The 26,886-nt window shown below is 38.8% G+C and overlaps 1 protein-coding gene across 3 annotated transcripts in view; it reads right to left on the reverse strand.

Moving 5' to 3' along the window:
* ELMO1 (engulfment and cell motility 1) overlaps window positions 1-26,886 on the reverse strand; it is a 316,062-nt gene that overhangs the window by 168,876 nt on the left and 120,300 nt on the right. For all 3 annotated transcript variants that reach the window (XM_065628523.1, XM_065628524.1, XM_065628522.1), the window contains exon 15: window positions 3,592-3,696. In XM_065628523.1, coding sequence (XP_065484595.1) covers window positions 3,592-3,696 — 105 coding nt within the window. The remainder of the gene's footprint in view (window positions 1-3,591; window positions 3,697-26,886) is intronic.

The raw sequence follows: 26,886 nt of genomic DNA on the forward strand, positions 1-26,886 counted from the left end.
TCTGCTCCAAAAGAACAAAAAAAAATATTATCTGTCACAAACCTTTATTCCAATCATTTTCTTCACTGTTAGCTTTAATTATACACTCTGTTCTATAATTATGTAGCTTGGGAAGCTGCCAATTATTTCCTGTGGAAACTTTTAGAATTTCTTGCAGTGATTCAACATCAGTTCCATCAATGCATTCCAAATACTATGTCACCACCTTTTAAAAGCAAAGCCTCTGATGGTAGCAATTGATTATTTAATTGGAACATGAATAAAACGCAGTGCATATCAGTCACTGATAGCACCAGACAATTAATAAAAAAGAGAGGGCAAAGCTAACTGAACAGGAAACTAAGAAACATGGGGTATATTTGCCCGCAACTAAACAAGCTTTTTTCTGGAGGCTCCAGTAATACTGTATAGCAAACAAAAACTGAGATTCAGAAACAATTAACTCAGAGTCTAAATAAAGAAAAACAACACTGTGTTTATCTGAAGGAAGACAGCAAGTAAAGAAAACATATTACTGTAATTTTAGGAATAAGTATCCAACAGGAGAAATGTGAATGAGAGAAATGGATTGTGGACAAGTAGGTAAGAAAGAATCAAACATGGGAAAAAAGTTTGGCTATTTTTGTTTCCTCCTTCACGGTGTGACACCCATGTTTTCACCTTGAAATGCTTTCTGCTTTCAAGATGCAGAGCTACCCATCTGCCTCACTGCTTTCACACCCATCTTCAAGCCATTGCAATTGTATTTACTCTTCCTATGAATACGTATGTTTGGAACTGGTCTTTGAAGCCCCACTGCCCACCCATCCTGAAGGGCACTTCAGTTCCAGACATCCTTCCCACCTAACCAACCCATTTATTATGCAAATTATTTCCAAGCAGAATCACTTATAAAGGCACAACAAGGAACGAAAAGGGAAGAGATTACTTACTACCTGTTGTATCTTCTAACTTCTCCTTATTCATTTTTTTTCAGTAATACAAGAAGATACCTTACTAAGGACCATGCAGCTGGGGCATTCTAATCAAGTGGCAGGTCAGACTGCAGTGATTCATGGTGCCCAATTAAGTGCTGACTGCCAACAGACTCAATGAAACCATCATGATTTCCAGATAGTGTCTTTATTTGATACACCACATTCTGTCAGGAGAAACTTCATATTTTCCAAGTTCATTCCAAGCCAGCTCTGGTTTCCAGTCTCAGATATTATCTCATTTAGAGGCTTAGGAATTAACCATGATACAGCAATCAATTGTATTGCCAAGGGCCAAGTTGAAAATAATCTCTCCTCCTAGGAACCAAAGTATTACTATCAACAATGAAAATAAAGAGAAGAGGTCCTGTCAAACAATTTGCTCAGTATGCAAGTATTATTTGTATCAATAACAATTTCATGTAGAAACTTAACCTTGACCACAGAGAGAATTTTTGTTAGAGTATAGATGTAGAAGTGTATCTGAAAAAATAAGCAAGGTCAACAGGTTGTACGTGTAGAACAACCCGGTGTTGAGGGAGCTTTGGGAGCCAAAGGCCACAAAGAAAACATAACATTAGATATGAAACGAGAAACTCAAAATGAGAAGGAAACAGGCCCACTGGAAACTCCTGTACACCAGCTGGTAAGTCAAAGACATGAAAAGATAGAAAGCAGGTGTCTTTTCTGATCAAAGACTAGCAATGCTGTAGGAGTCGCACAACACTGTTCATCTCAGAGGTGTTCAGCATGCTGTTAACATGACAAGGTGGACCACTGCAGGTGAGTGACAAGCTACAACACCAGCAATGCTAGCATAACCACTAAGTAGAACTACTCAGGAAAGATGAGTAGGCTGACATAGCTCCAGGGTGCATTAACAGCTTTGGGCAAGCAATTTAATCTGAGTGTGCCTCCGTATGGCATTTCTAGGGTACGTGTAACTCTTTCTCAGGCAGGAAATACATGAGGCACCCAGACACTCTCCTAAGAGGAACCATACAAGAATAAAAAGAGGCATCTCAAAATAACAGCAAAAATTCTCAGTCATGCAGCAGCAAAAATACTGCATTATAAAAACAAAGCTGAGCCAGCACTAAAGTCCTTACTAAAGAGTGGCTAATTACATGGTACGCTGAACCCAATTTCTAAGACAACATTTGCAACACTAAAATGAAAAATAAGAAAAAATTGAGAGATGTCAATGAAAACTCTATTTCAACAGAATTTATGTCCTATTTAAACTCTTTCAGACTTCTTTAAAATGCAGCTCTCATTTGGAGCACTGGCTATCCCTGCTAAGCATATTTTCTGAATCTAGAATTTTCCAAAGAAGTCTATCAAGTAGCACCATCCAGACCTTATCAAATTTTAATGAGAATAGGTAACCCATTCTCTTTTTATAAACAAAACCACATTTCAGCATAGTTTATCCAGAAAACATACTTACTGCTCAGCATGTGAAATAACCATTAATTTCAGGATTTATAGAGTTTGATAAATATTTCTGTATGGCATGCTACCATGGTTTCTTTTAACAATTATTGCTAGAATCAGACTGAGGCAGAACAATATGTTTAAATATCAGATGTGACAATTTTGTGGTCTCCTATTATGTCCACGAATCAACCTGGCCTGAATATCAGCACGCCCTTTACAAACCTATCAGAGTTTTGATACTATTCTACTTTGAGCAAAAACAAGACAATAACATATATTAAAAGTTCACTCTCCACTTCTTAGTAGAAACGATTGGTGTGTCTACTGCCTCCTTGCTATACATCACTTTCTTTAAGCAGGTCTGCCTGTGCACTTTTTTTTTTGCGGGGGGGGAAGCTAAACCATCCCTACTATCTCAAGACACTGACTTTCTAGACTATCTTCTACTCCCATCTGTGCTCACTAGGTTTATGCTTGGCAAACATTCAACTTCAATAGAGGTCAGGAAAAGCTGTTCTGCTCAGAGGCAGGTATTATTCAGCTGTGTGCCTCTTCTTGTTAGGATGCAACACGTAACTTGCTTTAACTACCCTTGAAACAACAAATGTAGGAAGTGGAGTGGGCAGAGGGCAGAAAGGGGTGCAAGTGAATCACGTTGCTTTTTACCTATTTTTCTCCAAGCATTACCTCACGTACAGCGGTAGTTTTAGTGGGAACATCTTAACTCTCAGGACACTGCCAACTCAGTCACTTATCAAGGCATTTGCTCATCAAAGTCTCCTTTCCACAGAAAACCTTGACAGTCTTTGGTTGACTTAGAGCACGGCAGAGGATTCTCCACAATTACTCTTTTCTGAGCTTATGGACATCCATCATGCATCTGAAAAGGCACAAGCTCATCTCCCTTCTCTTTGCAGGCCTAAGCAAAAAGTAGTATTTGCAAAAGGTAATAGCTATAATAATTGACCCAGCAATGACAGACTAGGCAGCTGTACAGCTTTCTCCCAAAGCTTTTACAGACTTATGCCATGGTTTAGTGTTATCCTGTTTGCCTTCCTAGAGTTTGTTGTTAATGATATCAGGATTCTGAACCTGCTCTTCGAAGTCAGCTGTAAACAGGGCATAATCAGTGTGAACAGGCAACCGCACAGATCTCAAAGATGAGAAGAAGCCTTACCCGTATATAAGCATCCTGGTGATGTTTAGCGAAGTACAGCATGTTGTCAAGGGCTAGCATTCCCGGAGGGGTCTGTGTAAAATCCATTGCTGGGTTTACGTGATTCTGTAAAAAGATAACAAGATCACCCAATTAGCATCTTCACAAAAGCTATCAGCTCCCCAGTGATGCACACCATGTTAGCATGCTGTGCCAGAAGTCCAGCAACAGAGCTCTTTTTGCTGAGCAGAAAACTCTTAATAAGGAAATAGTCCGTGCCTCAAAGAACTTCAAAGCCAAATGCAAACACTTCGAGGCTGGCATGTCAGTCATTCACTTCTGTAGCTACAGAATGGAGTTTCCCAAAGGTTGTGTGCTTTAGAAGCACAGATCTCAAAGTCCTCCATAGCAGATAGACTACTCAGTGGTACTACAGGCTAAAAGTAATATCTACACAAAACCACAGATACATATAGATAGATAGATAGACAGACAGATAGATAGAAAGATAGATATGCAAACAGCCATCAAAACACTTATTTATACAACTGCTATGGAACAATTTCAAATAAACCACAAAAAGGAGAAAAAACTACCAGATTCAAAGGCTGTATTAAGTCTATTGCATCTTGTGGACTCCTGAACACAGAGGGCATCAGACAAAAACATATGAAATTAGAAAGATTCACTTCGTGGAATTCAAGTACATTTTTTGTTACGTTCTGAATCTATGCATTTCAACTATGGAATAAATGAATTAACCTACCAAATATAATCAAAACTTATTAGCTTCCATACGCTCCCACAAATTTCAAAAGTTCAGTTTCACACACTACATGAAAAACTACATTTGCTCAAAATATTCATTAGTCATCTTTTGATTGGATGGAATTAATGTACATTCGAATAAGTTTCATGTAGTTCATGGTTCAGAGATGACCATTTGCCTGGCTAGAGACAGGCTCAAAATCACCACAGAAGCTGCTCAGAAAAACAAAGATCCAGGAGTATGTCTCCATCAAAAAATGCCTATTGTCTGCCATGCTCTTTTATCAGTATCACGTTTGCAATGTCTCCAGCTCCACTCATCATTCTGACACAGAAAGATTTCCCTAGTCGCTTTGCGATGGCATTTCTATTCTGCAAGATCCAGCTGACACACACCTTAAAAGTGCATTTACTATCACAAAACTAACTGGTAAAGATGAGCAGAGATTTCTTCTTCCGTCAATCTGTTTCTGCCGTGTGCTCAGGGTCTGATCCACCCACCTCACTGACAAAAGCATGGGTTTTACTATTGCTTCTCCTGTTGATTCTGTCAGTCCATGACATGGTAGAAATATCAGATTCTACTCTCTTGCCTGTCTTTCCTTTAGATGTGTGACAAGTTGGTTTTAGCCAGTCAATAATTCATAGTCAAGTGAAAGATTAGAAATACTATAAAGAGAAAATTACACATTAAGATGGCTGCTGCCACTTTAAAAGCAGACAAAGATTTTGGGCTGAAGACGGTGTGCACAATTGTTCATTTTACATCTCCAGCTTAGGAGAGCTGGTGTACAAGCAATGCAGTCACAGGCTCATCATTCTGCAATACAGAATCAAGAGGATGTCTGAAATCCTAGTTTTTATATGCAGCAGATATTTCAGAATGGTAGTAGTCTGGAGTGGGAAAACAACTGCTGAGTTGTGTTTTCCAAAAATTCTTCTTTTTTTAATATTTTTGGGATTTTTGTTTGTTTTTTAAACTGTCATCTCTTCCTCTGAATGATGAATATAAGCCCTTTGTGGGTATTTCCCCAACTCAGCCTTTCATTTTCCATGTTTGATACATTTATCAGTCAGGACATTTAAAATCAGTGCAAGACTGTTTTACACAGATCATAAGCCCAACAGGCTTCTGGAAGGAGAAACCTTCCCTCCTTGCCACTTCCAAGCATTCCAGAAAGCGTATTTTTTGAAAGGCTGCATCTGGCAGACACACAAACGCCCCCTTCCCCCCACAACCAGCATGAACATCTTAGCAGGACCTTCCATGCACTTGAAACCACCTTCATTTTGGGCGTAAAGTACAATTCCTGGGGAACACCACTCGACACAGCCTCGCCATGAGCACAGTTCCTTGGGAAAGCTGTTGGGAACTACATAGCACCAGTTGTACAATGCCTTTTGCGAGCAGAACTTCAGCGTAGGGCTGCACACATTCTCTCTACCCCCAAGCTACAGCACAGGCAGAGTATATACTTGGATAAATACTTGTCAATCAGAGAATATCAAGATCCAGCTACCTTCCTTTGGATAATACTACTAGCACTCATCTCAATGGTATCTACAATGTTAAAAGCAAGATATTTAAATAAAAAGGCTGACCTGTTGCTTGAATAGTTCTTCAGCCCATTCTACATGTCAAATTACATAGAAACATTGACCAAAAAAACCAGTGGGGACATGAGAAACCTCTCCACATTTATCAAGGATGATTCATTTTGTTTCTAACCACCCCTACTTGTTTGATGTTCAATCAGAAAAGCCACCACTTATTACTTTTTTCAGAGTCAAGTCTATAAACTCAACTATTTTCAGTTGCTTTTTCAAAAGTTTCTGTCACTTTGGATCCCAGGATAACTGGGGCTTGTTCTTCAGCTCTGTTAAGTCAAATAACTGGAGACATGCCAACTGATAATAGCTGAGGATCCACAAGACAGTTCTGGTGCGTGTGAGACAATACATTATCTTCAATTATTCTTCAAATTCAAAAGGAATGCCAGCTGCTTTGTTCCCTTCTTCCTCCCTCCCCCTAAAATCATCCTTTTCTTAACATGCTGGATGTTTGTGGTTGAAATATTAACTTATTGAGAGTGGGTTTAGAAATGAGATACAAAGCTAAATTATCTAAAATGCTGTAGTGAATAATTCAGAAGTATGCAAACACCCCCACCTACAACATAATTTATTAAATATATGGAACACAACACTTCAGGCATATTAGCTGCATCTGTTTAGTATAAAGCCTACTGCATTTTTCTCTTTATAAAAAGCCAAGAGTAAGAAACACAAATGGAACAGATTTGTTAGCTCAAATTTTTCATTTTTTTTTCCATTAGACTGAATATCATCTATGCATCCTTCAGCTTCAGCATCTGAGCAGTATTTAACAGCTTACACTCTTATATCACACATGTTAATATACCAAAAGCTTTAAGACTTTGTTAGCCAGCTTAGCAGGGTACTGTGGAAATAAAAATTAAATCTTTTGGATAAGACGTAAACCTAAAATCATGTCTGCTTATGCCATTAGAAAAAAAAAAAAATCATGTGGCATGTTTCACAAGATTACAGCTATTCTGGATAAATCCAGAGCAGTAATTATATTCAGACAACCCAGAATCCGCATGCAGTCCTAGCTGCATAAAGCTTTCTTCTCTATCTCTTGCCCTGAGTGGCTCCACTGTCTTACTCTGGGCTTCCAAGGCAATCTCTGAGGGATGTATAGATTTCAGCTGTAAGGATGTGTTCCCACACTGAGATGCCTAATCACAGCAATGGTGCACTGTCTGTAGATAACTGCTGAAGGAATAAGCACCATTAGTTCCTTATATTATTCCTAACAACAGTATCTTCCACGTGAATATGCTGAAAACCTTTTATTTCCCTGCATTCCCAACCTATTTAGGAACAAAATTTATTTCTGCGTTGACAGATTTTGATTGTCTATTACGGATTTTGCATCAGTGCTATGTTCAACTATGTAAATCAGTTACCAAGTCATGCTAGTTTGTCCTGAAAGCAGCTTGCAGTAGCTGCTAGACCTGGTAATAGCTGTTCTACATGGAAGACCAAATCTCTGTTTTCCCAACCCCAAAGTACCTCAGGTGAAATGCTACTCTCCAAACCTCCCTTCTGCAGGTTTGTATGACAAAAAAACTACAGAAGATTCCAGGGAGGAATTAGAATTGTAAAAGAACTGATGATAAAAGAACTACAGAACTTCAGAAAAGGAAGAGTCAAGTTTAAACTGTGTCGATCTAAAATGAATCCACTCAAAACTGGTCATATTTTTTTCTACAGAAAAAGGAACAATCTGTCTACAAAGATAGTGCCAAAGAACCGTAATCACTTTCTCCCATCTCCAATTACTTGCACTTATTCATTTTCTTTTTTAAGTCTAAACCACTGTTCTATGGACTTGGAAGGAAAGCAATCACCTGGTTCTACAGCACCTACGCAAAAACCCTCCCTGGGTGAAACGAGGAAATTACAGTAGTGCATACAGGAATGTTTGTTCATAGGAACTCAGGATCAGGAGGGTGGGAACTTTTTAACCGATATTTGCAGTGAACTGTTAATTGATAAACTTATGTTGGAAGTACCAATGAGGAAACTATCACACCATTTACCCCTCCTTAAATAATACTGAAGTTTCACATGCAAAATGTTCCCATCTGCTGATTTACACAAGAATTAGAAATATGAAAAATGCTACATTAAAAAAAAATAAGAGGTAGTCAGTTAAAATTCTTAATGAGGAAGTAATCTTGTATTTTTATTTAACGGCCCTGTATTCAAAGAGAAGATGATGCACACAACTTCCACCATCTAATTTAATGAGATATAACAGTGACTTGGGAATTTTCAACCTCTATGTCTTCAATGAAAGCAGGAACTAACAAAAAGATTTGTTTTTCCCTTGATAACTCTTTAAATATGCAAATGTGCTTTGTTTTTTTTTTTTTCTTCCAAAGCCATTTTTTTAAATTTTCCAACATAACTCTATGATAGAATGAAAATGTATCTGGACAATCCCTGAATTTAAAAAACAAAACCAATAATAATATATAATTAATATATAATAATATAATATAATATATATAATATAATATATATTATATAAAAATATATAAATATATAAAAATATATTATATATTATATATAAATATATATAAATATACATATATATAAATATACATATATAAAAATATATAATATATATATTATATTATAATATAATAATAATATAACCAAGTAATAATAAAAATGCTGTCTACTTCAAGTCAGAAGTATCCAAGCTCATCAACTGTTTTATCTTTTAAAGAACATGCAAAACATCTTTTAAGATACTTTCAGTGCAAGCCACTTAAATCACACCCCCACTACCCTACCACATATAAAGTACTCAGGTGTATGACTACTCGATATCGTTCTCATAAAGACTTACAAATTCTGTTTGCATGCTATTATGGCAGTTTTTCCTTCAACATATTTCTAGGCTTTTTCCAGCTTTGGGTTTCAGCAACTATTTGGACATTTTTATCTGCTTAACTTTTAATTTTTTAATGATAGCTTTGCAATACATATTAGTAGACTGCAAATGTTAACCTTCAATAACAAAACTCACTCCAATCTACATAACATGTTAAGCAACAGCCTTTCTGGACCAAGTTTGAACTCACCAATACAAAACTGACATTCTCAATAGGAAAGAAATAATAAGCACAATCTGCACATAGTTTGCCCTATGAAAAGTAAGAAAAAAAAAATCATAATTTGACTACCATATTTCCTTGATTCACTGAGCTACTACATAATCTAATGTAAAGCACCATAGAGCTCTACATAAGTCATCACCAGAAATCTGTCCCAATCATGAATGGATGCTATGGTGGTCAGAATTGCAAAAATTTGAATGTTATGGTGCTGTAACTAAATCAACTAAGATCATCAGATAAAACATAACAGGGCACGTCAAAAGACATGCGTTGTGTATTTCCAGCCATGAATAAATTACACATTGTAAAGCAAGACATAAAGTTCTTGCATAATTATTTTTATTTTATACATACCTATATTACAGCTTTACAGTTACATGGAGGTAATGCTTTGGATTCCAAGATCTTAAGTCCTGTGGACTGGCACCAGTTTGAAAGCCTAAGAATCTAAAACGAGTGCTATAACTTGGAGGGATCACATCTCGTCCAATGCACGACAACTATGAACCACCTTTCAGGTTTTATTTAAGTTAACGAGGACAAACTTTGAAGTTGAATACATGATGAGCACTTCACAGATTGTTGACAAAATATTATTGATATAATGTTTTCTGTGCAAATGAAGTTATCAAGTAGTAACGGGTCACGTACTCTTTTGGGGATATTCAAAATGAATCAATGGGTCATGGTCATTCCAATTACATTTTTTCAGCACGGCAAATTAGTAACATATCTCCCACTATCCACAAAGTTTACAGAATAACTGAATAAGTAGTTAAACATCTACTCACAGATCTAGCTAGACTGGGTGGAGAAATTAAAAGCCATACTACTTTATTACTACTCCACACTTGAGACTACCAGTTCATTTAACAGACACGTCAGCGGATCCTGCCAGATACCCTGTTCCACACTTCTGGGCAGTGCGTCCTCTGTAGATGAAACTGTTGTTGTACAAGTCATGAGCTAATCCAGACAGTTTTCACTGAAGGGAATTAGGGACCGTTCCCAGAAGACTCTCTAGAGGCTCAACTAAAAGGATGTGAGGCAAGTACCCCTCCAGCCAGGGCAGCTGGAGAGCAACCAAGGGCTACAGCTTCTCAGATAGCTCCAGCTCTTCCAAAATCATCATGGAAGTCTATTACCCATGTCCTGGTCAGCAAGCAAGTTTTGTGTTGTTTGAACTATAGTAGTCAAGAAATACACCAGGATAAACTGGCTTGGAGTATCCCCAACATAAAAAGAAATAGTTTTATAAACACAGGGCTTTTTAGGACCTTGGAATGTGTCAGGAGATAACTGGTTTAATTTTACCAGTGTCACTAAAGCAGTTTGCCTTTTCTACTTAGATGGGATCTAAGGCATGAATTCTCATCCTGCCCAGGATAATTATCAAGCTAGCAAGAAGACAGTCATGTGAGAAAACAGTGTGAAAAGTGTTAGCAGGAACAGCAAGCAAATTAATGCATCTAAACTTGAATATTGTAAACAAACATAGATTAAATGTTTGCAACTAGATGGAAGTCAGACATAGCAGAAACAAAATCTACCCAAGTAATTTTATCTCTGTTTGTGAATCCTATCAGATGTGTAAATTAGTTTGACTTCACAGAATGGTTGGGATTGGAAGGGACCTCTGGAGAACATCTAGTCCAACCCACCTGCTAAAGCAGGTTCACCTAGAGTAGGCTGCACAGGAATGTGTGCAGGCATTTTTTTTTTAATATCTCCAGAGAAGACGACTCCACAACCTCTCTGGGACTTGGTGTTCCTAAGTCAAATTTTGGCATGAAAATCCTTTTCTGAGCTCGGGTAAGCTCAACATCTGTCAAGTAAGGTACACTGTGACTTCCCCTCATTATTTAACGGCTAGCATTTTTTGTAGACAAGCATTAACGGTCCTGACTCACGATTCAAAGACTGCTTTTAAGGAGAAATTCAGAGCTCTTCCACAGGCAACAAAACAGTTAACAAGTGTACATACATATATATCTTAGCATATGGCCAAAACAGATGAGTGGCATAGCCTATCAACAAGAAAAAAAAAAAAAGAATCTCTAGATCTTTTTATTAATTAAAATGAAAGGTTCAAAACCAAGTTCTGCCAAATCTTGGGCTGCCTGCGTCAGTCTTCTAACAATCTTTTCGATTGTTTTAGTTACATTTTAGGCAGTTTTATCTAAACTTATCCTTTTTCACATAACATTTGCCTCTGTAATTAAGGTGCATTAATTAAAACACCTTTCAGTCGTGGTTTCTTTTAAGGAAAAATTACTTAAATTAAAAACAACCGAGTAAAATCAGGGTAAAAATAATCATTTGAATTTCCTCAAGGATGAGTATCTACAGGTAACCTGCACGGGAAGCAGCGCACTTAATTGCTGCAGTTGCCTCTCCCATACATCTTCACTCAGAAGACTTGAGTGAAACTCCAAATGAGATCCTTCCTGCTGTAACAACTATGAGCTCCAGTAAAGGATACGCTGCTTACGTGCTATGGTAGGTATGGCACAACCACAGAACAAGAAGACTGGGTCTCCATTTGTGCAGTGAATTATACTTCCCTTGGAACTTCATTAATAACGATGACTGCAGTGGCTGATGACATCCCTGCATCCTTACAAACTGTGTTGCTTTGAGAATGGTGAGCTTTGCAAGGAACCTAAACCCAGTGCCAGTATCACAAAAGTAAGTTGGGATAGATCTTACTCTCCTTTTAGATATTCCTGCAGAAAGATTTCACATTTTTCTTTTTCAAGCAAGTAAACTAAAATGGCTGTTGTACAAAAGGAAAGGGCCAGGCTGTGTTTAGTTCAAATAAAGAGTAGAGAGAAGTCAGCCCTGTGTCTGAGAAAACACCAGTTCAAAATGAATCACCCATGTGAACCTACTGGCTGCCTGGCAGCCAGATATAACAGCTGTGGAAATTTAAAACCAGGGAATTGAGCTGAAATGTCATCCGCGGCGAGGCGTACGGAACTCGGTCCTAGGCAAAAAGCGTGCTGCCACTACGGAGCTGCCGCTTCTTTTATTACCTGTGACCAGGTCAAGCTTCCAGTAACCACAGAGGACAAGCTGAAAACTAATCTACAGTAAAGGAGCTGTCAACACCGATGATATTTTAGCTACCTTTGGACATAAGCCCCTTATACAACATGACTAGCTCGACAATCGTATCTTCCCTCTGCTTGAGTACAAACAACCGGGCTTTGTAGATGTCAGAGATGGGTTTGGAAAAAAGGACCAAAACCTTTGAATCCATGCTTCTGTCTTAAGTCAACAATAGCTTATGCCGATCCTATAGCATACCCTCATGGGTCCTCAGTAGCGAGGTAATTTAAAAGAGAGACAAAAAAAATCACTGGATCCATTCATTGGGGAGTTTCAGTTCATCCAACTTCCATTTTTCTTTGCCTCTCTTCACAGGAATCTGAAGCCCTTGTGGCTAGAGCTGTGCTCTGTAAAATGCAGATATGTTGTGCATGTCTGGGCACTGTTCTGTTCTGATTCCAGTTTCCTCCAGACAGACATCAATAAGAGGATGGAGCTGTACCAAAATGTAGGAAGATTTTTTTAAAATTAAGGCATTCTTATATGAACACATACCTTTGCTGCTTATGTATGGGCTGTGTAACAAGCCAACTCCAACGAACAATCAAAATATTCAGAACTCAGATACAAAGGCATTTTTAATTTGGGAAAATAATTCAGTTATTCACAAATGAGTCACTTTTTCTCCTCCTTGTCTTCTAATTCATTCGAACTTCTAAGTTAATGAAATCACATATTCAAAGAGAATGTCTAATTCTTTATAACTGAAGAAAATATAGATACTTTGTATGCAATGCTGTTTACTGTCCTTTAAATCTCACAACAGGAAAAAAAAACATGAGGAATGAGAGGAGGGGAAACAGAGCGATATGTACACTGAAGTAACATACATATCTGTTTGCATGCATTGCATACACTAGAATATCACATAGGAGTAAAAAAAAACCCCACTATTTGCAATAATTAACATTAAATTGAATTTACACTGTTTCACAAAACTACCATCAAGTATCAAGCCAGCGTTTGTGTGGAAGCAGCTATCCAAATCAAGCCTTGTGAAACAGATGAAGCACACACTACAAAAGAAAAGATATCATATCTGACCAGTTGGGGGGGGGGGGGCTGTTTCTTCATCTCATTTTTTCTGCACACAAATTCTGAGGCATGTGCAGTGCATAATATCCAGAGAAAGATGTCCAAGATCACCTCTAAGCGAAGGGATTAGAACTCTGCCGTTACAATACACTTGAAACAAACTGCTCAGGTGTACTACACCCAAATCCATGAAGCTTGCCTGCCCCCACAAGTTTAGAACTGGGTTGCACATAGCTAATGAGCAGCAAACAAGAAAACAATGTAGTGAATTCATAGATAAGAGATTAAAAATATGCCAGAAATGGTCCATTGCCCCTAATTTTACATTAGCGTATTTACATTTGTTAGTGGATTTTCTTCAGAAGAGACATACTTTTTTAAAATCACAAGGAGTTTAAGATTTTTACTTTACAATTTCACAATTATAAATATTGGAAAGGTAAAATAATGAAAAAAAACACCACAAAACTTTTACCCTCTGCAAAATAACAGAACTTATCTTGTCATTAAGAAACTGATTTAAAGGATGATTCCTGCGACTAAAATTTATAATAAGCACAAAATGATCATATGAAGTATTAAAAAAAAATCAAAATACAAAAAGATTAAGATTCTACAGAGTTAGTCCATTCACATAGACACATAGATACAGACATTTCATTCTAATTAGTTTTTAACTTCATTCTTCAAGTGATTCTAAAAGGTGAAAGAAGGTTGGCAGCCCATCAAAAAGTGGTTTCTTTTTAGAATCTTTTCTTCTCTGGAAGGACTAAAGCTATGAGGAAGTCAGCAGTATATGGTAAATGACCGGTTTATTCATTTCAACAGTGTGCAAATTGAATTGTTAGAGACCCAGAGCTCCTGACAATCCTGGTAATTCACATGCAGCTTCATGGCAAACACGAACAGCTTTAACATATAGATTTCCTGGCCCCAGTTTCTGGTCACTGTAATGATGCATCTGACTCAGGAGCCTCTTTCTGTGTGATTATTGGCTCAGAGCAATGATACTAATTTCATATAAACGTAGTAGCTCTTCTAATACATGGATACCATCCATTGTGCATGTCATGATGTCAAGCTTTCCTGGTTACAAACTGACTGATTTTTGGCAATAAAGTCTCTTAGGTTTTCTCCCAGCCATTTAAAAGCTGATTCCTTCAAACAGCAGTCATCCTCTTCCCTCCTTCTGTTAGCACTCTAGGTCAGCAGACCACAGCCTGATTATGAACAAAAACGCATTGTCTTTGTTTGGATTTACTGATCAATTCACAGTTTTTATCACTCATCTCTATTATTTTTTTTTTTTTTCATTCTCCAGTATTTATTCCACCCTGCAATCACACTTGGCTGAGAAGATACGCAGTCACCTGACAGCATCTGTGCCTGTGGCCAGAGGAGATCACTCCTCTCCCTCGGGGGTCGCATCCCAAGACATCCTGGCCAGCTCTGTCCCACTCACGTACATGAAGGGCAACCAAGTTGTCCCCTGCCTGTGCTCAGCAGGTACCTGTCCCTGCTTCCTTCCACTGCTCCAAGGGGTTCAGGGGCTCAAAGGAAGAAATTTATTAGCTCTGGGGCTTAAACTTCTCTAAGTTATACCAGAGAAGATCTCCCCCACAGCCACGCATTGACTTGAAGGTCTCAAGTAAATCTAGATGTCAGCATGGAGAATGGAGTTTCAGCCACAAGCCTCGGTGTGCAGCAATCCTATTTCCAACATAGTCCCACGTCTCCACACCGGATTGGATATTAGGAAACATCTCTTTACGAAAAGGGTTGTCAGGCATTGGAACAGGCTGCCCAGGGAAGTGGTGGAGTCACCATCCCTGAAGGTGTTTAAAAGACATACAGATGAGGCTCCTAGGGATATGGTTTAGTGCTAGATTTAGGTTATGGTTGGACTCGATGATCTTAAGGGTCTCTTCCAACCAAAATGATTCTATGATTATATGAAATACATGGCACAATGTGAAACTGTGGAATGCTTAATTTATCGCAAACAGTAACTTAACACTACGAGACTACGCTTATGGGAAAGAAGGCAGCAGGTGACACATCTATGGGCTCCTAACAGCACCACGCACAAGGTGGCAGTGAGAATAAGCTTGTGTGACACCTCCACGATTTCCGTATTTCTGCCTCTCAGGTTTGGAAAGAGATTGATGCTTTGCTGCTCTTGCTCACATTTGCAGAACCTGGCCTGAGCTGGCAATCAAACGTAAGTTTTTTCTGATCACATCTTTAACTACATTTACAAAATCTGATTTTTTACAGATATGCAGAGACTGCTGGGAAAAACAACCACCAACCAACCAAACAAACAAAACACAACACCCCCCCGACGCCACCAACCAACCACAAACAACCACCAAAGAAAACCAAAACAAACCAACCAACCAACCCACCCACATAAAAACCCCAAACCAACCCTCTAAAAATCCACGTTGCAAGAAAGCCTCCCCATCATGGAGCCTAGAAAAGGCTGAAAAACACTCAGACACAGGAACAAACTACTACTTCAGAGGGAAAAAAAAGACCTCACCAGTAAGTGCCAGACAGTAAAGAAACTCTACTTACAGTGTACTGTATAGCAAACTGCGACATGCAAGCCAAATCATGTAACTTTTTCTTGCCCTAGTGGATATCATTTAGCCTACACATCAAACATCTGCTGGCATTCAACTGAGAAATGGGAATTTACAGCCCAGAACAGTTAGTTATTTCTCCTATTTCTAAGGCTGAAATGATTCTGTACCCATGCAAGTGAGCTGTTGAACATTTATGAACAGCCTACCTCTGGTTTGATGCTAGTGCCCTCTGCTGTGCAGTTTTACAAACTAGCACCCTGCTTTTAAAATGAGGTTCAGCTGTACTACAAATAATATCAAGCCGTATAAATACAGTATATCAACGATTTCTATCTTCAAGTGAATATTAAAAAAAACCCCACACAAAACAAAAAACCAAAACAAAACAAAAAACCCGCAAAAACAACAACAACAACAAAACCCACCAAACCAATCCTGGCAGACATTCAGCATTAGTATAAAGAGATGATCTAAGTATTCACTTCCAAAACATTCTGTGAGACTGCCAGTCGAGCTGCCTACTGTAAAATAAACTAAAATATTAAGCTAATAAAATTAAAACATTCCTTTGTTTTCCAACAAGTGAACTAGAGACTTTTTTAAAATAGGAAATAAAATTTTAAAATCCCTTTTCAGACTGATTTACCTCCATATAGATTCAGGAAATTTAACAGCAAAATTAACAGCTGGGCTTACTGATTGTGGCTCCTCCAAATGCCAGTATGGACTAGTAAAACTCTTAGTTACATCTTTAATATTATCATCTGTTCATTTATATTTCCTTCCTCTTCCATTCTGTTTTTCTTTTCTTGTACTTCACACATTTTGTTCACCTCCCTAATGCAGGTTTCAGTACCTCTTCTTGTGGTTGTTCTGCCAGAGATCTATCAAGTAGTAACGTTCACAGAAACGTGAGGGCAGCAAGACGTCAAAAGCAAATGGAAGGTTGAAAGAGAAGTTTAAATTACAAGTAAAACTGGTTGTGTCACCTGCAGTTTAGGTTGTCTGACACTTATTTGAAATCACCCTATCTCTGCAACCACAAGCTATCAACTATTTTCTCGATGTTCTCCATACAGCAGGTGGAGGAAACCTAGAGCATTTATAAAAAGGTTACTAAAACTTCCTAACTTATTAGACCATTTGTAATTTTTGTGTAATTGTAACATACTGGGTCAATCTTTTCGAAACACCCTGTATTTTAAGTGCCAGGACAGAATGCCTAGCATCTCCTTTAGGTTCAAATGCCTTAGCAAGTTTCAGCAAATTATTTGATCATTTTTAGGAATATTTTACTGAACACTGTATTGATCTTATTAGATCAATTTTTACACAACTGTTTGTCAAGAAACTCCAGCTCTCTCGCACTATACTAAACTAGAAGTTTTTCTTGTAAAAGACTTGTCCTTGTGTCAGTCTGGAAATTCCTCTGGAACATGGGCTACATTTTGCCACATTATAAAAACTCAGGATGAACTGAATGTAGAAGTCTTTTTGGAGTGTTCAGTTTTTTCTGAAGATGCTGCCTGTCCTGAGCATTCCCTGGCCACATCTTCAAGGTTTAGAGAAAAAGCAAACCAGGAGTGGAGTGGAAAGAGAAGCTAAGGACACATACAGCAATAGTGAGAGGAAAGGGTCAAGGTCAGGCGTTGGGGAGTGGGGAGGCTTAGAGGAAGAAGACGAACAATAGTGGTAGGGCAGAAACCAAGCCAGATGGGAAGGAGGACTATCATTATCAGCTTAGAGCTAAGCAAGAGAGACAGATCGTGACGGAAATGCAGAGCAAAGCGTAAAGGAGGAGAAAAGCTGAGACAGACAGAGGAAATACTGCACATGCATGTAACTAAGTGTGACAAAGAGGGAAGAAAATTAATTGAGGCTTTATAGACTTATTTCTGCCTTTTTCTAAAAACATTCAACCTGTTCTTCTAGTTCAAGGTGGTGTTGCACCTCTGATGCAGACAATCTGAGTGAAATACACAAGCATTTCAAACCTTGACACCAGTTTAGATGTTTTCACTAGTTTAAGATCAATGTTACATGAGGTCCTGGGCTGTTATTCCCAGAGACTAGATCTTGTTCATGAGATATTCCTATACACAGCAAAAGGATTATACAGAAAAATGTTACTCTCTAAAACCAGGAACGACAGAATTGGTCCTCAAATACTGTTTTGTCTCAAGTACTTTCAAATAAGTATGTAAGAAAGCAAATACAATCATATTAATCTCTATATCTTTTCAGTTAAAACGTCATCAAATACTGCAAGTAACAGCCACTATACAACCATAAATCTCTCATAACATCTAGAAATAAATATGTAGTATTAGCCTTTACCTTCCAAAACTTACCCTGAGGAATAAATCAGCAATAACTTATTTCTAAAATATCCGCTAAAAAAATTCAGCTTCAAAACTGAAGGACAGAAGAGAGTGAAACTTGCAAACAATGGAAAAGAGCAACCTCTAGTGGTCATAAGGGTAAAAACGAGAGAAAAAAATACTATATATATTCCTGTCTTACCCCACTGGTTCAATATCAAACGGAATTTCAGTGGCAAAGTGTAGACCATATAATTTTCCTGGTCTTAGCATCCAGAAATGTAATTCTGGTAAATGTTAATAAAAAGGACACTCAAACCTATGAACTATGTACTACAACGAGAGGTAAGAAGAATCTCCTTTCTGGTGAAGTACCATTAGACATGGTTTCTGCTCTGCTGCGTGGTGCTTAATTATTAGCTATCATTATTTAATGATAAAGGATTTTACTTCAGGGTGGGCCATTGTTACATATAGATATATGGCAACCAAACTGAGGGTCAGACACTTCTGCCTTGAGACAATGCAGCCTCAGCCACTGCATATTTGAAGAGCTCAGCAAAATGAAATCATCTCAAACTGATTATTTTACCAACAAGTGATTTCACGAGCTTTGAAACAGTAGATAGGGAAAGAGAGGGATATGGGAGTAGAGAGAGTGGAGAAGGATGGAAAACTACAAATCGTTGTCAGTAGTACAGACAACCTGTCATCTATGCTGTTCTACCATTAAGTCAACAATTCTTATCAATTTAAAATTCAAAAAAGGATCAGATGTAGATTGGCACACAGACCATATCACCCCAAAAATGATCCTCTGCCACTGCCAAAGCCAACAAGAGAATCTGAATGTAAGAAAGCATTACTTTTATTATAGATGAAAAGTTACCCCAAGGGATAAACCATGCAACACTTTCCATCACCGCGGAATGACACCAACAGAAGGAAACATCAGAGACGTGTGAACAGAACAGCTGAAAACAACTACTCAAGACATTTTAGATGAGTTTTTCAGCATTTTACACCAGTTCCATATTTTAGTCCCCAAAACACAAAACTTCAGCTTCTTGTTCTGGGCTTTCCCACTCCTACAACTCATAAATAGTTTTTAAGACTTCAAACACTCAAGGTTTTCCTTTTTTAGCAAGAAAAAGGATGACCTCAGGTCTTCAACAAGAGTAGCTAAGTAAATGTGTCACATGGGGTCTCTGCTTCTGTCCATCTCACTCTCTCCCTCCTAGGAAAGTCTTATCCTCTCTAGCCTGGCAGACTGCAACCATTAATCCAGATGTCCAGCTGGAACAAAGGGGCTTCACAGATCTAGCTGACGTTAACAACTCCAGAAAATTTACTGACTATTAATTCTAGACTATGCTCCTGCAGGGCATAGCGTCCCAACCCAGTTCTTCCTTTTTAGATCCCATCTCAATTTACTGCTTAATTGACTACTACATTGTGCACTGCCCTTCCACCGCAAGATTTCACTCTGATTCTACTCCTTTCAGAGTCAGTAATAAAGGCTGAATGATTATCACACAGGAATCACAGTATTTATCGACTGCCTTTCTATCAATAGAAACATGAAATTCCTTTTAATACACACACATACTATACTAAGTACACCCATTCCTCAAATCTGTGGTCATATAATTTGCCATTAGTATTAGGTTACAATAAATCACCAGTTTAAGTTAAATTCTTCAAAACTAGGATGCAACTATTTCAAAGCCCAAAATAATAAGCAAAATTAACACCATATGTTTAGGAAACAAATGAATCTAACTACAGTTGAGCTATTCAAGTCAGAACCTCCCACTTTGTTAGAAAAATGAAAAGGAAAGCATTTTGTCTACAGGTCAGTTAGAGGTGCGACTCTTAGTGCTGACCATTATTACAGTTGCCCAACACTTCTCATTACTACGTCTTGTTCTCAGTTGTTAATAACTTGGACAGCACTTATCACGGCAACTGAAGTTTTCCATGCTGGGGCAAACGTTGATCTTTGGAACACTGCAGCTAAACCCAGACCATCCATTTCTGAAAATAAAACACAGGAAAAATGCAGTTTGGGTCTGTCTTTATAAAGTCCTAACAACTTTCAGTGCAAAGGCTGGAAATGAGAGCCACCTGACTGAGCTGGCTTTATACTGATGGAGGAACAAACACGGTGGGAAGAGGAGGTGGAGAGAGGGAGGCAAGGGAAAACCCAGAGCAGAACCACACCAAGAGGAGGGAGTAGGGGTGGAAAAAGAGGAAATTCAGGGAGATTGAATGAGTGAGGTAACGGAGATCACCGATCCACCGTGCTGGAAAGAGACAGATCCAACCTGAGATCAAAATGGAATAAGGAGCCCAAGGGAAGTGGGAAATGAAAACCAAAGATGAGGGAAAGAAAGGCCAGAGGAGATAAGGTGTCACAAAGGAAAGTGAGATAGCACAGCAAGGAGACTGCAACAGAAGAAGGAGCCTCCAAGCTACCATAGCTCAGGGAGCGAGCTCAGAAGCAGCCTAAAGACAGAGTTAGCAAAACCCAGAAAGGTGTCCCAGCAAGGACAGCAGTTAGAGGCTGGAGTATGTCCGCACTTGCTGCTGTCATGTGAGTTTGCCCCTCTTGCTGGTAAGCATTACAAAATATTAATTACATTATTACAAATTATGTCACTGATAACCTCCTCCTTTCAGCGCAGAGAAGGGATTTCCTCTGGGGATATATCACGACATAAAGGAGAAGGTTAGTCTGCCCAATCATAATTTGTCAAAGGAGATAAAAGTCATACAGAAGACAGCCTGAGAGGGGTTTCTGTTTGAGATAGCTGCAGGAATAAACATACGGGGAAGAAATAAAAATGGATCCAAGGGAATAAATCACTCTAGATAGTTATCCAGGCAGCTACTGACTTGGTCTTAAGTTATTCTTGGCGACAGCAACATAGGGACTCTCTGTTTTATACAGTAAAATGTCTGTTTCACCTGCTCTGGAGAGAAAAAAAAAACCTGACTCACTACAGTCACTCTGACACACAGATGACTCCTGCCTGCAAAGGTAATATCCTGAACAAGTACATTTGCTGGTGGAACAGAAACAACCTAAACTTCAGGTCAAACCTCTCAGTTTAGACAGCCACAGACTTAGCCTATCTAGAGGGGAGACTTAAAGACTGGAATGTGCAAGACATTAACTGTATGTTCTTCATTTCCCAAATGCCTGACTTGATGCACTCAGCTCTGCTGACATTAACTCACACAGGTGTAACAGGAAACACATACTGAGAAAAGCAGAAAGTGTTCTGCAATATAAAATCCTGACCATCTTTCCTTAGCCAGAAAAGTCACAGGGCGGGGGGGAAAAAAAAACCAAACCAACCTTCCCTTAATCTCTAAATGGGCAACACTATCCGTAGGCTCCAGCTAAGGAACTATTCAAAGAGACAATGAGAAGCACCACAGAAAAACCCATGAGAAAACTGAATTGTTTTTATCTTCAGGGCCCTACTTGGATGTTGTGATGTGAAACAAGGGATTTTTGAATAATAAGATCAAAAGAAGCTGCTCATCTGGGACATGAAGAAGAGAAAGACAATTCTGGAAGAAATCTCAGAAGCTCATCAGATCTATGTTCTGCCTAAGGCATGCTTCAGTAACTCTCAACTATTTTTTAAGTTTCTTTTCAGAGATCTCTACAAGAAATATCCTCCAAACTATCTATTCTGGTGCTACTTCTCCTCACATCAGAAAGTATTTGTAATATCCAACAAGTCAGCTATGCTGCCATTTAAGTCATTATCCACCTAATTATTCATGTCTACTTTCAGACTTCTCCAAGCCATCCTCTGTTTGTTTCTGTTTGTTTGTTTTTGCTTGAGTTTGTGTGTGTGTGTGTTTGTTTGTTTTTCCATATAGTTTTCATGTGTTTTGTTTCCTGGATCCACCATTGTCAAACACAGTATATAAAACTCTTCATAAAGGATCAAAGCTCCGTCTTTAAACTAGCAATGACTTTTGTCCTCATCATTCCAACCAAAAAATCTTTTCCATAAACTGATTGCCATCCCTGCCTTTTAGCTTACATATGACTTCCTCCTTCTCAGCATTCACACACTTGATATTTCCACAGCCTTCAGCCTGGTGGGCTAAAGAAGCCAATCATTTTAAGTCACCTCTTGAAAGACAACTCCCTCATCACTGCACAAGTCTCACCCTCTGCACTCATCCTCCATAGGGCTGGAACACCTCTGCTATGAGGACAGGCTGAGAGAATTGGGGTTGTTCAGCCTGGAGAAGAGAAGGCTCCAGAGAGACCTTATTGTGTCTTTTCAGTACTTAAAAGGGGCCAATAAGAAAGATGGGAAGAGGCTTTTTAGCAGGGTCGGTTATGACAAGACAAGGGGTGATGGTTTTAAACTGAAGGAGGGGAGATTCAGGCTAGACACAAGGAACAAAATTTTTACAACAAGGGTAGTAAAATACTGGCCCAGGTTGCCCAGAGAGGTGGTAGATGCCCCATCCCTGGAGACATTCAAGGCCAGGCTGGACAGGGCTCTGAGCAACCTGATCTAGTTGAAGATGTCCCTGCTCACTGCAGGAAGGTTGGACTACATGACATTTGAAGGTCCCTTCCAACCCAAACTGTTCCATGATTCTATGACTGAATCAGTCCACAAGTCACTGCATAGGTTACTAAAATTGTACAGTGTTCTATTAATAGATGATGTCTCAGAAATGCAGAAAATGGCCCTAACAGTTTAGCTGCTATAAAAATGTCCTTCCAGATATATCCTAGCTTAACATTTGATTTTATGGCTGCATTGCACAGTCTCTTTTTTCTCATAGATTAGATGTTTGCATACAGAAGAAATTCTTGAAGTGGTCCTAAATGAACACCACTGCACTTTGTATCAGTGAATAAAACTGCATTTCTATTTCTCTAATCCAAAAGGTCATCTGATTTGTGAACAACACAGTGGCTCTTTCGTTGATGCCTCCCAGATTTGCTTCATAAGAAGATTTCATCAGCATATGACTCCTTTATGCCGCCACCACTAATATTTTGAAAGTCAAGTCCATGACTCCCTTTTGAAGAACATTCCACCATTCTCTATTTCCCTTTTAATTGTCACCTTTTATCAGCCAGTTCCTTACTGACTTCATATCTCCTGTACTAACCCACATTTTATTTTGCTACACTAATAAATTCCAGTGTGTCATGATAGAATTATTATATCACTTTCCATATTGACTTTTCGCAGTCTTACAAACCATTTATATTCCATTGAAGAAAAGTCAAACAAAAAACCTCAGAAGCTCTGCACACTGCAAGCTTAAGAAAAACTGTTCTAGGATGAGATCTTTTTTTTCCCCCAACTTTTTGACCTATTTAAGTTTCTTAGAATTTGGTCAGATCTGCCTCTAAACAAACACATTCACTATAACTTAGAAATGACAGGTAGTGATGTTTAAAGAATTCCGATGAAAATGTACAGGAGATCAGTTTCTTAAGTTGTATTTATTGCCTGACTTGGTTATGTGAATTAAGTTTACTCAAATGCAAGAAAACTTTAAAAGCTTCACCTTCGATGAGCTCAACAAAACTAAATCATTTGAAAAGATAAGGAATTTTAGGACTAATTTATCACTACCAATATACGTGGCTTTATGTTTTAAACATCTCTAACACTGACCTATGTTATTATTTGAAAGTCTACAAAACTCTATTCCTACTATAAGAATTGACAGGGATAAACATTGGTTGGGATTTCCCTGCCAAAAAAGATTTTAAAAGGGGGAGGAGGGAAAGAAGAAATTCAGGCTATTTAATTTGCAATTGACTCGGAAAACAATTCAATAGGGTGGAGTGTATCTTATATCTCCTAACTGGGTCATTTTTTGTTGTATTCATCAGGATTTTAATAAACGTCCAAGACTGTCTCATCTGAAAATCTCTTTGCCTATAATAAACTTCGCATGGGTCATCACAACCATCTGGAAAGGCCTTGTGGTTTCTTTAACTGGATGGAGGTCTCTAACTATGCAGTTTTACTAATGATATTGTAAACTTTTGAAACCACATCTGGACTTTGTCTCTTGTTGACATTACATTTGTAGTGGGGCAAAGCTTTTTGATGTGGCCAAGAGAAATGAACAGAATTCTTGCATTTCACATAGAGAAAGAGAACAAGCAGCCCAGGAACAACTTGACAGCTAGACGTGGTTGTGCTCTCCCCCTCGGAAAGAACGTTTAATCAGTTCAATAAATTAGCATCCTGACCACCACCACCAGTGAAGACTGGCATCTGAAGGCAGCCTCTTATTTGGCTGGATTTCTTCTTGTGCCACACAACCAAATAGGGGGAAGGGAAACCTCCCATTTTTCAGAGCACAAATCAGTTTGCTAACTCATCCCTCTACCTGTGATTTATTAAAGTATTGAAGACCCTTTACTGATAGATTGAAAAGAAGTAGATGGGGTAAAGGCAGCCAGACTAACCGAGGTCTAGTCAGAGCACAGCCCATCTCCAAGGCTGGAGATCATCAAGTTGTACATGCAGGGTCACCTGTACTCTTAGCTCTAAATAAAACTTCTGTACAAGAGTAGAATAACTCTCCTCACAGCTCACAAGTAACATTTTTATTATTTGTACATTGCCCCATTACACCATTACTGGGATAACCTGCCTCCCATTGAGACCCTTGCTATGGTGCTCCTTTCACACCTCATTTTCCCATATTTTTTCTTATCTCCCATTATGCCTTCCCCACATTTTCTTCATTGCTTTGATCCCAGCTCCCATTCCCTCCTAGACTTTGCTCCCCATTTCCCTGTGCAAGGCTATCAGAATTAAATAGTAAACAGTGGTGCGGTTACCCTTGACAACTGTTGGCGTATTTTCAGTAGGTTTCCCAATGAACAGCCCATGTGAGAGTAATAAGGATAACAGATAAGTCCCTGCTGCACAGGCACAGCAAAAGAGTTCCTGCAAACTCAGACAAGACAGGAACACATTTTGATTCACACCAAGTGTTTTCCTCACAACCCTATCAGCTAAAACGTGCCATTGCTAATAATTTCAGCTCTGCAGAATCAATACATATCCCATAGGACAAACAAAAGCATTGGAAGAACTAGTGCCAGCCTGCAAAACTAGTGATTTGTAGTCCTTGTTAAGCAGCAGAAAAACAGGATTGGAATTCAGGTCTGTTGGCTAGTTCCAGTTCAGCTTCTGCTGGATGCTCTGTTACATGCAGAGTTTTCCAGTTCCAACTTGAAGGAAGCAAGATCAGATTTTCAGAGGTGCTAGATACTTAGGTGCAAGTGATGGCTGTGAGAGCTGAGAGTCTTCAACATCTCATAAAGCCAGAGCAAGCAGCAGATATCTGAAAGTGATCGGCCTGAACAACAGGACAATTGTTTTAAATTTGATCTCTCTGATTATCCCATATGCCACAATCTCTGTATTACAGTCCCCCAACTCTAGAAGACCCCATCATTCCTTCTGTGTTTGTCACCATTTCTTTCTTTGCCACCAGTTACTTTTCCTCCTCCTATGACAGTGACCCCCACCTCTGTTCTCATTCACCACAAGCTGGAGGCTCTATATCCAGCCCATTGGTCTCTAAGCCAGAGCCTGGCATTTTTCCTTTAGTTATGGCCTTGAGGGCACAAAGTCCTCTGCTTATCTCACCATAGAGGCTGCCCATCTCAGAAGTTGAGATAGCAATGGACTTTAATCACACAGGAACGGAGAACAGATTCACGGACAACAAAAAACCACATTAAATTTCAAAAGCTTCTTCAAAGCCCTAATTTTACTATCATGCCTACCAGCCCAAAATGCCAAGTTCCTCCCTTTCAGCCTATTTACTTACAACTCCTTACAGATATAACAACACTAAGACAGCAGTAATTTTTCCTCACTCATCAGTAATGAAAACAACTGTCAGAACCCAGAAAGCCTCCTCCCAAAACCACAAGGGAACTGGACAATGTTGAGCCCCACTCCACAGAGCTGAGCAGAGCGCTCAAACTGCACAGCGAGCTTCGGCTTGCACCAGTGTTTAAAACCACCCTGTCTATAACTGTGGCTACTGTACCATATTCAGTGTAAATTTGCCAAGCCAAGAGCAAAAGTAATGAGTCACATAAGATACAAAGCATACCATTTTACCTAAGGAGAAAGAAAATTGCATACTAACCTAAAGTAAACGATAAATCAAGATACTGATTGCAGTGTACGTGTGCATGCTCTGTTTCCAGAAGGGAAAAAAATACATATTCTTCATTAATATGAATGTATGTAACAGTTTAACCAGATTGTGCTCTGTTCACCAACAGAGTTTCAGCCAAGACCAGAACTGCAATTGGTCTGATTGAGTCAGGATAAGAGATTCTGCATCCTCTACTCAAAAATGAAAGGAGTTCAAGACACAAGGCCCTACAAGTAAATACCATAGAATCCTACCTCAGACTTATTTAGCTTTTCAGTCCACATCATTACAAACAGACCACAATACTTTACAGGTCTGCCACAGATCCATTAGACAATGCCTGTTCATACAAGATATCATTAGAAGAGATTTTAATTACAGCATGTCATGCAAAACTATGTGCTTCAGCCTCAGTTATTTCTTCCAATTAACCCTAACCTTAAAGCAATCACATGGAGTTAACAAGATTTAAAAACAAAACAAGGACCCCAAAACCAACCAACCAACCAACACTGCCACCAAACGAACACAACATATACCAAAACAATAACAACAAAAAAACCAACCACA

Source organism: Caloenas nicobarica, chromosome 2 (assembly GCF_036013445.1).
Source record: "Caloenas nicobarica isolate bCalNic1 chromosome 2, bCalNic1.hap1, whole genome shotgun sequence".
Lineage (NCBI taxonomy): Eukaryota > Metazoa > Chordata > Aves > Columbiformes > Columbidae > Caloenas > Caloenas nicobarica.